Raw genomic sequence first — 14,463 nt, 5'->3', positions numbered from 1 at the left:
AGTGGTCTGAGAGGACAGAAATAAAACCTACGAGAAAGGAGGCAAGGAGAGGAGAAAGGGGGTGAGAGGATAAGTAGAGGACATGTCGAGGAGGGAGAAGGACGCAAGGGCAACGAGGGCAGACGGGCCTTGTCCCTTGTCCCTGTGCCTTTATGTGTGTGTGTGTGTGTGTGTGTGTGTCCGTCTTTGTACTGGCTAATCTAGGCGTCAGCAGCTTTTTGAGGCTTTTGTGCTGACAATAATCACACAGCGCTCCTTTTCAATTCATCAGCAACAACAACAAGGGATCACATGTCCCCGGTCCACGACCCGGGGAGAGCCGCCGCCGCCGCCGCGTTGCCTGGTTACCGCCTTGGTGGTCGAAGGCGATTTCTCGGCGCGGCGGGCAAGTCGAAGGCCCGCCACGCCGTCTGCCGCACGCACCAACGCACACAAGAAGTAGAAGAAGCGCACGCTTTTTATTTTTTTCATTTAGTTTTCTTTCAAAGAATAATTTATTTCATGTTGCAGTGTGATGGATGAACAATGAGTAAAACCTCTGGTCAAATCTGTAGCAAGCATTAATAATAATAATCAGAATAACATTAATAGGAATAATTATTTCAATTTATTTTTCTCCTGTTAAAACCTTAAACACTTCACACGTGACCCGGCCGCTGCCCCCCCTCGGACCCCCGGAGCGAAGACGCACGTCTCAGACGATGTTCGAATCGGACACGACGACGACTCTGAACTCACAATCAATTTTAACAACTAAGAATTTGTGGTAAAAGATGCACTGCGGAGAAGACTGGAATTAATAGTTTGGTTCCTAGAAACGTAATCATCAAATGAAGTGTCCAAAAGTAAATATATTTATGTGTATTGAAAATATGTTTTTGGACCATATTTGAGGTGCATGTCTCCGTCAGATATTGCTGTTACATAGTTTGGAGTAATATCTAGCTCTAAGGGATTTATTAAAATAGAATACACGTTTTTCTTCTTTTTTTGTTGTCTTCGATGCTCCGGGGTGCCCCGAATGCAACGTGGGCCAAGAGGGGCGGCCAGGATGGGGGGGGGGGGGGCACACAGTCAAAACAAACACCTAGTAAGTCTCAGAACAGTATGAGGAGGGAGGAGTAAAAAGAGGAGGTGACAAAAGAAGGGAAATAAAACATCAACTAAGTTTATTCACGTCTGGGTTCAGGTGAGGATTTGGGGAATGCTACTGTGCTTTCCTAATCACGATGTGTGTGTGTGTGTGTGTCTATGCGAGTGACTGAAGGTTCATAGAAGACTAAGCTTATACAAAGGAGGAAAAGAAAAACAGAAACATAATTTCCCCAAAAAACAAAATGTCCATGTTACTTAAAAACATCCACAATAAAAAGATTTTTTTTTTTTCTCTTCGTAATATATTATCATCTTTATTTTTTAAATTCCGTCGTCTTCCGGGAGCTCGGAACAATGTGGAGGAGGAAAGAGGATTCCGGAGGAGCTTTTTGGCTTTCATCGAGGAAAGTCTGAGTTCCGGAGCGATCCTTCTTCTCCTTTTATAAAACACGTTGAGGGCCACTTTGTCCTTTTTTAAAAAGTTGGGCTGACCAAAAAACAACCGTCAACAAACCTCTCCGGGAGCCTCGCCCCGAGTCTCTGCGCCGCATTACGAAGGTCCGACCCGGACCGGAGACCGGTTCCCCCCCTTCCGGTCTCCTCCCGGGGCCCCAGGAGGCCCCTCCCTCAGTCGTGGAGCAGCTCTTGTAGACAGTTGGGGGATTTGAAGATGTCGGGAACCTCGCTGTCCAGCTTGCAGATCACCTTGTAGATGGCCTTCTTCCAGGACGGGTCGGCGTCCTTTCCGGCCACGATGGCGTTGAAGAACTCGTGGAGGGTCACCTGGGAGACCTCCAGAAATCGTTCGGGAACCTGTGCGGGGGGGGGGGGGGGGGGGCGAAAAAGAGGAAACCGTGAGTGAAAAGCCAGGAGAGCAACTTCCCTTCCATCGCCTTCCTCTTCCTCTTTCGGGAGCTCCGCCTCCGCGCCGGCTGATTGGAGAGCGTCTCGTTCCCAAAGCAGGCACGCTAATCTGCGGCTATTCTGGGAAGACTTCGCACAAGATCCCACAACACAGACCCACACGGAGTACACACACACACAGTGTACACACATTGTGTGTGTGTGTACTCCGTGTGGGTCTGTGTGTACTCTGTGTGTACTCTGTCTGTACTCTGTGTGTACTTGTGCCTTTAAAAGACAGTATTCTGTCTGCAGCTGCTGCCCGATTGGTCGGTCGTGACCTCGTTTCTAAGTTTCTTTTTCGAATGCTTTTTCATGCTCAAAGACGTATCTAAAAAAAAAAGCTTTGATATATCCGAGATTGTAAAGTGGAAGAAGCTCCGTTGTCGGTGAAGTCACAAAGGAAATCTTTAAATACAAGCAGATTGCTTTTAGAAAAGTCTGTGACCGAAACCGATCAAGACTCTGGTGAAGTGTGCGTGTGTTTCAGGTGTCCGTACTGGAGTTTACTATTCCTGTACTGAGTCCTTCCTCAGCTGTCTACTTCCCCTAAATGGACTTCTCCTTTCTTAAAAGCCCCCACCTGTGTGTGTGTGTGTGTGTGTGTGTGTGCTGTCAAGAGTTCCTTAAGCACACGCAGGCTCACGCATGTATTGACATATGACACACTCAGTCCTTGACAATGGCAGGTGAACAGTTGTCTGTGATCTGTCACTGTGTACATGTGTGTGTGTGTGTGTGTGTGTGTGTGGGGGGGGGGGGGGGGGGGGTGGTGGGGGCAGAGTTTAAACAAGAACGAAGGGATTGCAGGGATCCAATTGTCCTTTCCACATGCAGGCATAAATATGCTGTCATCACAAGGCTTGTGTGTGTGTGTGTGTGTGAGTGTGTGTGTGATTCAATGCTGTGTGTTTGACAGCTGAACAATAGCACACACACATTTTTTATTCTTTTTTTTGCCCTTTCTCCCGGGGGCAAGATCATACAAAGACACGAAACAACCTCTCTTTTTTTCTTCTTTGTCTCTTTTTCTTGCACACACACACACACACACACACACACACACACACACACACACACACACACACACACACACACACACACACACACACACACACACACAGAGGAGGCTGACTCTTCCAGACGAGGTGCATGCTCCTATAAACCCCAACAAACTCTCTCTTTATCACACACACACACACACACCTAGAGGACGACAGAGTGCCGTCTGGGTTTAACCCCGTCACGCATGGCAAGACAAGCCAAGGTTAGCCGCCACCAGAACGGATGAATCACCACACACACACACACACACACACACACACAGAGAGCCTAAATGATTCCCTGGACTCTCATATACTCTGTCTCCCCTCACCTACCCTCTCTCTCTTTTTAGCCGGCCCCTTGAGACCACAGTTATTTCAATGAGGCCCTCTGTCACTGTCTTGCTATAGACACCAATGTACACACACACACACACACACACACACACACACACCAAAGATTCAACGATACACGGTGGGTTTTGCTCATATCTTTTGGTATTTTCTTTGAGAAACATGCCAGATCATCTAAACCGCTTCATTTGGAGGTGAAACAGCTCTTTCAAAATGTCGCTGGTGAATTCTTCTGCAGGTGCGAGAGGTTGAAGTTGAACCGAGTCGTCGTGCGGTTGCAGGTGGGAACGTTGGGTCATTAGTGCCACCGCATTTTAAACCTTTCTGTTTTACCCCTGCACTAAAATACCCAGAACCCCAAAGTCAAGCTGCTGTTTTTTGTTTTTTTATAGTTTGTACATTTTTGCCCACCGGGACAAATAAAAAGCAGAAGTGTGCGTTTGATCTTGAGGATGAATGTGTCTTTGAGGCGTCCGCTCCCTCCTGAATCACACCGCTCCACCCTGTAGTTGCTTAAATCTATCTTAAAGGAATACTCCCCCCCCCCCCACACACACACACACACACTTTCTCAATTACTCACTTCCTGTTATCTTGATTTCTCAAAGAAGACGGGGTTTTTTTCTCACTACACCTCCAAAGCTGAATGAAAAAAAAAATAGCTTGTGCGTTATAATCCTGTCTGAGTGTTTATTTGTCTTATTTTACGTGCATCTTGGCTAACGCCTGGTTATTTAAGACGCCTGGAACGCGGCGGCTCTCGTTCACGCTTTTATCCAAAGAGACTCTCAATAAGTGCATTCAGTACCAACTCAGAACAACAAGAATCAAGTAACATTTCCTCAAGAAAGCCAAACTCCAAAGTGCTACCAGTAAGTGCTCTTTAAGTGGCACTATTCCTTTTTTCCGGAGGTATATTCGGAAGAGATGTGTTTTTAGTTTACTTTGATTCATCAAGACTTTCCTCCTTCCTGTCGGAACAACTTTCCTCCATGATTCAAGGAAACACAGGGGTCAGTCATTGATGCACAAATGCTTATTTTGGGGCTTTAAAGAATAATAAAAAGGACAAATTCACTTCACGTCGTCCCAGAAAATATGTTCTTGTTTCCTGTAATTGCTAAAGTGAGAAATTCTTCATCTTTCGACTCCTTTGAGCGGCGTATCCAGGACGAGGAGAGGACACGACACAAAGAGAGAAATGAAGCAGGGAGGATATTGTGTGTCCGGTTGGGTATCAGCTCGACACACACACACACACACACACACACTTGGGTCCAGATGCCCAGATTTGTCAGGCTATCGTAAATCAGTCCGATAAAGAGATCTAAATTAGGCCATCATCAATACAGATGGGCCCGTTTCCCCCCCCCCCCCCCGCCCCGTGTGTGTGTGTGTGTGTGTCGTTTACTCCTGGCTTGGATCTTGATATGGCGTCTAGTTGCCAGGAGAGAGAGGGCGAGCTAGGAATGGGGAAAGTGGGAAAGGGAAGGAAAGATAAAGAGGAAGAAAGACACTCGGTTCCCAGTAAACATAATTCGCATGATTGCTCCGGTTTGGTGGGTAAATATTGGATGAAGGGAGGCTCAATTACTTTCTCTTCACACACACACACACACACACACACACACAGACACACACACACACAGAGACACACACACACACACACACATAGGAGGACAAGAGCTTGTAAATCTCTACATCGCTGCCCAACAAAGAGGCCTACTGGGACGCCCTCCCTCCCTTCTTTCCTCCCTGCCTCATTCTTCGTCTCCCTCCTTCCTCCTCCCTCTCATCCTCACTCGCTCCCTTCATCTTCCCCCTCGTTGGCTCCTCTCTCCCTCATCTCTTCTCGTAATGTAGTCGAGTGAGAAATCACAAAACTTGCCGAGAGCATATTATCCTTCACACACAACTCAACTCTACTTTCTGATGTTTGAGAAGTTGTTAAAAAGCATTTTGCTGCTTTAAAGAAATGTCACCTGCATTGATGCTTTACAAAGTATGTAAAAATCAAAGCATTGATACTTTATAAAGTATATCAAGATCAAATATAAAGACGCATTTATCTCAAAACAGGAAAGCTTATTGCAAGTGTTAATTTCAGTTTTGACGACAAAAAGTATTTTCAATATATTAAACCACAAATACCATAAAACGTATTAAATGTACTTCCGTATTTATTTTATTTCCGTAATTAATTCATTAAATCTATTTAGTTTATTAAATCTATTTTATTCCATTATTTATTTAATTTTATTTTGTGTTTAAAAACGTGAAAGCATGGAGCTCAAAGCATCACGAGAACACCTGGAAGGGCAGCAACGACGACTTAATGTGGAGCGACGACCTTCATCATCCAGAAAATCATCATCATCATCATCATCTCCGGCGGGATATTGATCTCTATGTTCAGTCATTTAACTCACAGTTAAGTCACATCAGGACAATCACACTAAATATATACGTGTCACTTTTCCTCTTTATTTTAAGGAGATTATAAATATAGGATTCATCAAATGGAGATGTTTTTTTCTGTGTGAGGTAACCAAGGTAACCAGAGGCGTCGATTAATATTGTCAGGACATTATATTTGTTGTTGGACTTCCTCTCACCCTTACATCTTCCTCTTTCTTCACCTCTTCCTCACCTTCCCCCTCTTTTTTTCTATCACAGTCACTCTCCTTCTTCTCTTCTCGTTGACCCTCTCCCATGTCCACCTGCATCCTCCCCTCCTCCCCTCCTCCCCTCCTCCCCTCCTCTCTCCTTAACGGATTACGGGTGGAGACGTCTGGGCTGTGTGACTTTACCTCTTTACCTCTCCCGACGCCTTTCCACCTGCTTTTTGCACTCTGTGTCCTTTCCATCCTCACTCGCCGGTTTCCACAAAAGGAAACGCACACACACACACACACACATGCACACACATACACACACACATGCACACCAGGCTCTTAAGAAGGCACTGTACAAACACCATATGTTTGATTCTCAAGGTGTACAAACAGAAAGAGGCTGTGTGTGTGTGTGTTGTTCCTTCTCTTCCAGTCTTTATACCTCCCTCCATTAACATCGGAGACGTTGACAATATTTACTCAAGTGTGTCTACATAGGTTTAGTGTGTGAGGCGTTCTTTTCCTCTCGTCTGCACGCCGTTATTTAATCATTGATACATTTGTACACCGTCTTTGGTTGCAAGATGTTTCACACACACACACCGAGAGGCACGACTGCTCCTTCTGTGGACTGTGTGTGTGTGTTTGTGTGTGTGTGTGTGTGTGTGTGTTTGTGGGGACGGACGGGTCATTTTTTGTGCCAACACACCAGCATCTGCTTCCTTTTTCCTCTTCTCTCTCTACTCTGCCTCTCTTTCCCTCTCAGGTCTGGCTTTCGTCACACACACACACACACACTAGTGGATGCAGACGTGATCGTTTGAGTGATTAAATAAATAAGAAAGGACTCTTCTGGTTGGATCATGCTCACCCTTGAGTCATACATTAAAAAGGACACTCCCTAATTTGTGTGCAAAACATTGTTGTTTTGGTTTGAAACTCCAATCACATACACGCACACACACACACACACACACACACACTCCTGCCTTGTGTGTTCCCCTCTGTCTGTCTGTGGGCTCTCTTTTTCCTCTCCTGCTTCCACACACTGATAACTGATGGTGTCTGCACGACATGGTGGTGGGGGGGGGACGGACTCTCTTCTTTTTATCAAATGTTTCCACCCAATGTGTTCCGCTTGTGCTCCTCTGCTGCGTTCCCTTTCTAAAGTGTGACATCGGAGGTGGACGTGGAGACGGCAGCAGCGTGTTTCCTTTCTCTGCTGCTCTCTTGTCGACCGGTCGCTGATCTCACTGCCACCACGACAATGGCAATAAAGTTTCTCTTTGTTCTGACTGCATGTGACTGAGAGGAAGGGTCTGCGTCCTGAGATTGTGTCTCTCTCTCTCTCTGTGTGTGTGTGTGTGGTCACTATCTCATGAGCGTGTGTGCTCCTTCTTCTTCTTGTGCGTGTGTCTTCGTATCGTTTGTGTGTGTCCGTTCATACACGTGCTTTGCTTCCTTAGATTGGTGTGTGTGTGTTCTGTGCTTCCTTGTGTGTGTGTGCAAGTGTGTGTCACCCTTAGAGGACAATAGCCTGGGTCATCTGACTGAGAGGCTGCAGACCACTAGTATCACATGACGGAGGCTGAAGGCCACGTCTTTGTTACCAGGCCTATTGTTAAAGCTAAGGAGACAGCTGGGGCAGGGGAAGGGAATCACTGCATGCACACACACACACACACACATTCACACGCGCACACACACATACAGGAAGACCAAGGCGCACACAGACACACACATGCACCGCCCCCTCGTGACTCCAATCAGGCTCAGTGACAAAGATGATGCCTTCTTCTTCTCAACTGGAATACTAAGACACACACACACACAAACACACAACCGCACAACCACACACACACACATTGCAAGCAGATAGCTATAATTACAGTGACAGAAACTGGCAGGTGGCATTGTCTGTACCATACCGCTCTCCAACGGGCAGCAACAGAGAGGCGGCGAGGAAGACTCAGTTCCTCGGCGCTCGTCCTCGCTTCATGACATTGAGTGACGGCAAAGAGTGTGTTCACCTCGATTATGGGCTTATACTGTGTGTGTGTGTGTGTGTGAGTTCAACTTTGTTTTCTAAAGATGAATGTTCACACTCTTGGGATGAAGCACAAGTAACTTATTTATGCTTCGGCCAATCAGAGCTGTCGGTTAAGGTATCCCGATTCAGCAAACCCGGAACACGCGTGTGTTGTCGTCCTCCGGGGTCAAAAGGTCGCGGTTCGCAGGCGTTGAATAATCGGTCGTATCGTCGTCTCATTCTGAAATTATTTATTTCTACTAGGTTTCCAGCACATCTCTGGTGAACACCGGATTTAAAGCGCTGTGTTTTGTGGGATTCTTTGTGGACTAAGAATGTTTCCGGGTCAAGGAAAGCCAACGGCGACCTCCTCATCGTCAAATGAATGTGCAGGAGACGAGTTTGCATCTCGCAAATCCAATAGATTCATATTTATTTATCGAAGTCTAGATTTGTGCACCGGCTGTTTACAGGAACCTTTTAATTGAGACATTTATTTGTATTGTGACTTTGAAGAGAGAGTTTTTGGTCTGAAATGCTGGTGCTTTGATACCCTGGTTTAATAAGTTCATGTTGTTGCGGGGACATTACATTTTTTTTGCATGGAAATAGTCAAATTAAAGATATTTAAAGGAGCCTGTGGTGGTAAAACCCTTCGGAGAGCACATGAACCCCGGTGTGTGAGATGTGGCAATTCTCTGCGCTCAGAAAGAGGGAGGAGAAGACAGGTGTAGTCTTTATAATGTGTGTGTGTGTGTGTGTGTGTGTGCGTCTTTGCCTTCTGGGTAGGTTACAAATAGAAGACATAAAAAGGTGAGGACAATGTAAAGGCGGACGAGACACGGGGAGAGGAGGCGTGAGGAAGCGTTCCCGTGTCGGAGCGCGTTGATTGATGAACGATGAAATGACGAAAAACAGCCCGTCAGCCACTTTTCAGTTATTTAAAGCGGCGGAGTGTTTTTTGTTTTTTTTGCGGCGGCGGTGGCGGCGCGAGAATCTGACAGAAAGCTCACTTTGAGAATCGATTACTGAGAGTCGACCTCTGCCCCCCCCCCCCCTCCCTTTTTTTTTTTCAATGGAAAAGATGAGTGAAGAGGAGAATAATGGAGAGACAAAGGTCGACAAAGACTCTCAAACGGCGGAGAAAGACACGAGAAGTTGAGCCTTTCATAAAGTGCACAGCTTATGAAACCAGATAGCCCTGAAATGTGAGTGCGTGACCACTCTGTGGCCTCCAGGTGTGTGTGTGCATGTGTGTGTGTGTGTGTGTGTGTGTGTGTGTGCGTGTCGTTCAAAGTCAAAGGGCAGATTTTGGTAGCAGCCACACCCACCCTTCAAGGGAGGGTATCTCTGCTCTTTCAGACAAACACAAATGAGGATGTGTTTGTACGTGTATGTGTGTGTGAGAGAACATTCGTGTGTGTGTGTGTCACTGTGTGTGTGTCAATGTGTGTGTGAGGCGCAGCTGTGCCGTCGTTTGGTGCTGACTGAGCCAGCGAGGATCCTTGAACTGGAAAGATGAGAACGTCCTCTAAAGGCTTCATAAAAACGTCTCATTGTCCCTCTTCAGCATACACACACACACACACACACACACACACAATATGTATATGACAACTTCCTCCCTTTATACACTCTCAGCCTCTATATTCTTCCACTTCACGTTTAGTCAGTGTGTGTGTGTGTGCGCGTGTCCAAAACCTTCACACACACACACGTTAAGAGTGCTAAGCCCAACGCTGCTGGCAGACGTGTGAATCTGTTCTCGATACTAAAAAGAGGAAATGTTTCTCTTCCTCTTGGCAGGAGGTGGACGCCGACTTCTTTCCCCGAGTGTCCTGGCAAAGACAATCTCTCTCTTTTAGTTTTCTCTCTCTTCTTTTTGTTTTGAAGATGAGACTGTTCCCCGTTTCCTTTCCCATTCTCCAGCCTCCTTCCTTTCTTTGCCTTCCTCATTAGTTTGTGGGCAGAGCTGCAATTAGAACAAAATAGTTTCACAGGCGGGGGGGGGGGGATGGAGAAAGAGAGAGAGAGAGAGGTAAACAAGAAAGAAGAGTCGTGGCTGGAGAGGGGAGGAGGAGGAGGTAATTAATGAAGCTGCTATAATTACTGGGGCCTGTTTACGCCAACTCTAGACGACAGCACACACACACACACACACACACACGCACACACACTCACCTTTCCACGGCAGTAATCTACAGCGACTGTTTAAAATGCTGGCCACGCACGTCGACTAATGACACAAGCTTTTTTTTTTATATTTCAACCGATCAAACCTGAAGAACACTTTCTTATTCCAGCGTGTTGACAAAGATTTCAAAAAACATCTAAAAATGCTAATTGGTTTAACCCCGCGAGGCCTTCGTTTGGCAGGCAATTTGACAAAGGGCATATTTCTACAGAAGAAATACAAGTTGTTGGGGCATAAAGATGAGAGGATGATGAGACGGATGAAGAGTGGAGGCGAAAAGAATGATGAAAGAGTTGTTTTGGAGAAAGAAGTGGATCAGAGTTGGAAGTCAGGGGAAGAAAAGGAGAAGAAAAAGACAGCAGGGGATGGAGAGGAAGGAGAGGACACAGCAAATTAAAGAGGGATTAAAGAAGAAGAGGGTGAGGAGACGAGGTGACGGAGAGAGAACAATCGACAGAGGACGGATTCAGCAGGAAGGGTGGAAGGAAGGAAGGAAAGGGAGCGAGGAAAGAGCAAAAAGAGGAGGAGTTGAGGTGGATGGGGGACAAACCAAGGTGGAACCCTGATGATGCTAAATTTGGCAAAAGGAGAAGACTTCTGCGTGTGCGTGCGTGTGTGTGTGTGTGTGTGTGTATGTGTGTGTGTGTGTATGTGTGTGCGTGTGTGTGTGTGTCGGGAGACTTGCTGAATCGGCTGTGGTTCCGGTTTCACGCCTCTGAGCTTGACAGAGAGAGAGAGAGAGAGAGAGAGAAAGAGAGGGTCCCTTGCCGGTAATGTTCCCTCAGGGCGGACGAGAGGATGGAGGGATGGAAGGAGGGAGGTGAAGAGACAGAAGGAGGCAGGCAGGAAAGGGGACAGAGTACAGGGAGACCGTTTATACCTCCCTTTGCAAACACGCCATCATTTTACAGGACAGAGGACACACGTGTCCTTTTCCCGAAGTCCTTATCAGCACAACTGCACCTGAACGCCACATCTGGATCTATGAGTTGAGTTCACCTCACCACAGGCAGATGGGTTCTCTCTTTATTTGAAAACGTACGGTATGCTTCTCAGACTCCCGACCTTACCGCGGTCCCTAAAAATACCCCCCCGCCCGCCCGCCGAAGGCCAAAAGGAACACCCAGAAAGAATTTGCATGTGTGTGTCAGTTGCCTGTTCAGGCTCTTTACATACACACCTGTGAAAAGCTACCTGACTCTTGTTATGCAAAGCATGCCGAGCATTTGCTGTTCATCACTCCAACACAGAATATATCTGTGTGTGTGTGTGTCTGTGTGTGTGTGTTTTTGCAAATCTTACTCCTCATGCATTTAAGCTCCAGCGTTTCTCTCCTTAAGCGGAAAAAATAGAAGAAAAGTGTGTGCGTCAGCGCCGAGGTGTGTGTGTGTGTGTGTGTGCGTGCTAATGGACATCTAAATGCTGCTGATGTTACGTTGAATAGTTTAAGAGCCCTCAGGTCCCCTTAGACCAATATTGGGAGAGAACAAGTGAGGGAGGGAATGTGACTTCTACAAATCGCTTTGACAAGGACACCCGCGCCTCGAGCGGCGTCCTCTTTCGCCTCATCGAACACACACACACACACACACGCGCACACAAACACACACACACACACACACACTGCAACATCCACACCTCAGCAGAATCGTGAGGTGACTGTTGCGCTCCTGACTTGGTAGAGGACGTTCGTGAGAGAGAGTTATGCTGAATCTAGTTTTTAATTCAGTTTAGAAAAAAGTGACCCGAGAAACCGTGAGTTATTGTTGTTGTTGTTATTTTTAAAGCAATTGTTGTATTAACAGCGGAAAGTATTTAGAAAAACTGAAAAACTAAATCAACGGCACGTTAAGTAAACTAAACAAAACTAATCCAGCCCTTTATCCCAAAATTGTAGTCCAGAATACGATGAATTTAATCTGAAAAGGGAAGTCAACGTTGCGGTGCTTTGAACGTGCATTCTCTCTTCTGGCCATCAGGGGGCGCCTCGTCTGGTTGCAAAAAAAACCATAAAACTCAGGCTTCAAAGCCGAAGATGTGACGACGCCGTGACTACTTTCATTCCTTTCATAGTTTATAAGAAAAATGCTGTTTAAAAAAAATAAAAAATAAATGTTTTGAAAGGGTTTGTGGGTAATTCCTGGAAGCGGCCTACCTCGAAGTCGTTGGCCTTGTTGTAGTGCATGTTGAGCACCCTGAAGAGATCGGCGTCGCGGCTCACCACCAGCTCGTCGGTGGCGGTCACGCCCTCGTTGATGCACTGCCGGGCGAACTTCTCCATCTGGATGTAGTAGAACTCCCGGAAGTTGCTGAACCACTTGATCAGCTGGGAGGTGATGCAGCGGTTAAACTGCGTGGTTCACAAGAGGAGGGGTTAATGACGCAGACACACATATATATGGCTTGAAGATATATTTATATATATATACATATCATGCAGTTATGTCACAGATATGTTTGTTTCTAAAGAAAACTCTGATCTGTACATGTCAGCCGTATATAAAGAAACAAAAATATCTACGATAGTTCAGTGTATCCACCTCATTAGCCATTAAATCCTCTCTGCAGCTTCAGGGTCCTGATTGGGAAAATAAATAAATAATAATAATAATAATAATAATAAATGGTCCCCTGGAAATCTTCATAATCAAACAAAGAATTACCCAAATATTATCTCATTGTTATGCCATCATGGGCCCCGAAAACCAACATGAAAACGCTCTCATCAAACCTCGTTCCTGAACGCACCGCGAACACCTTTCTTAGCTCACGGAGCTCGTCTTTCCCCCAAAAATATTATTTTCAGAAAACAACATTCCAGCAATGAGTTATGTGAGAGATGTCGGATCACAGCACAAAAATAACTGCACTTAACGCAATTATTATTATTTTTTTTACCTCGTGCAGAATTTACACACACACACACGCACACACACACGTTGCAGTTCCCTCATAAGTGCTGCATTACTGCGATACAGAGGAGGAATGAAGGGAGGAATGACGGATGCAAAAGAAGGAGCAGTGTGGAAATAATAATTGAGTTTTGTGCATGTGTGTGAATGGAAAAAATATATAATTAGAGAGACACAGAATAATTATATATTTTTCATAAGCATGATTACTGCAGGTTGTCCTTCGTGATATGTTGCGTAACATCTAGAATATTTGCACATATCTACTTTACATTACATTTCATTTCGCAGACGCTTTTATCCAAAGAGATTTACAATAATAGCATCAACCATGAGGAAAAACGGCAACAACACTAATCAAGAAAGCAACATTTCCTCAAGAAAGCCAAACCACCAAGTGCTATAAGTAAGTGCCACTAAAGTGCCACATTTATTTATATATATCGATATTTTTTAAATTATTTTTATTCAAGGTATATTTGGAAGAGATGTGTTTTTGGGTCCGCGGAGGAACTTGCCCGTTTAGAGCACCAGTGGAAGTGTTTTTGTGTGTGTGTGTGTGTGTGTGTGTGTGCGTGTGTGTGTGTGTGTTCCGTGAAGGGGGAAAAACGGCTTTGATACGGAGATTAAGCGCTGTATTGTTCCAAGACATTGTCTCGCAGGAACAAGCGATGAGCGAGAGAGGGATGAATGGAGGGAGGTAGCATGGAAAAAGGAATGCAGGGAGAGAGAGAGAGAGAGAAACAGAGGGAGGGAGAGAGAGAGAAAAACAGAGACAGAGGGAGTGAGAGAGAGAGAGAAGCGGAGGATGACGGAGGGGAAAGAGATATTTTTCTGGGACGGTCAGAGGGGGTGACATAATGGAGCATAATTGGGAGGCTGTGTGTGTGTGTGTGTGTGTGTGAGCAGAGCAGAAGGAAAGGGAGTTGGTTTTACAAAGCATAGTGACAGGAGGGGAACGTGTGTTTGGTGAGGGTTGTTTTGAGTGTTAGCGTGAAATGAACGTAATCATAAAGTAAATAAGATAATAATAATATCACACCAGCGTCTTGCAGTGGCCTTTTCTGTCTTCTTCTCTCCCAGATCCCCACTGGTAAGCAAAGCAAACAATAATGTTCCACATGTTAAAGGTGTTCTGAAGTGTGCACGAGGTGGTGTGTGTTAGTAAAACACACCTCTTGGTTTGAGACCGCTGACCAGAGAAGAAAGACATTTAAAGACGTACTCCTGTTCCCCTGATGGACAGGTTCCACATCCCTCTGCTATAAACCAACAGCCTCCACTTCATTAGGTTGCCGCCCTGAATAAGATGTCGTAA

At 45.7% G+C, this 14,463-nt stretch overlaps 1 protein-coding gene across 1 annotated transcript in view; it reads right to left on the bottom strand.

Annotated features, from left to right (window-relative positions):
- Positions 1 to 588: 588 nt before the first annotated feature.
- LOC130204679 (prospero homeobox protein 1-like) overlaps positions 589 to 14,463 on the bottom strand; it is a 28,579-nt gene continuing 14,704 nt past the window's right edge. The window contains 2 exon segments of the mRNA XM_056431584.1: positions 589 to 1,908; positions 12,389 to 12,583. Coding sequence (XP_056287559.1) covers positions 1,723 to 1,908; positions 12,389 to 12,583 — 381 coding nt within the window. The 3' untranslated portion in view covers positions 589 to 1,722.

This window comes from Pseudoliparis swirei, chromosome 14 (assembly GCF_029220125.1).
Source record: "Pseudoliparis swirei isolate HS2019 ecotype Mariana Trench chromosome 14, NWPU_hadal_v1, whole genome shotgun sequence".
Lineage (NCBI taxonomy): Eukaryota > Metazoa > Chordata > Actinopteri > Perciformes > Liparidae > Pseudoliparis > Pseudoliparis swirei.
Note: the sequence above shows the minus strand (reverse complement) of the source record. Positions and strands in the feature narration are given on the sequence as shown.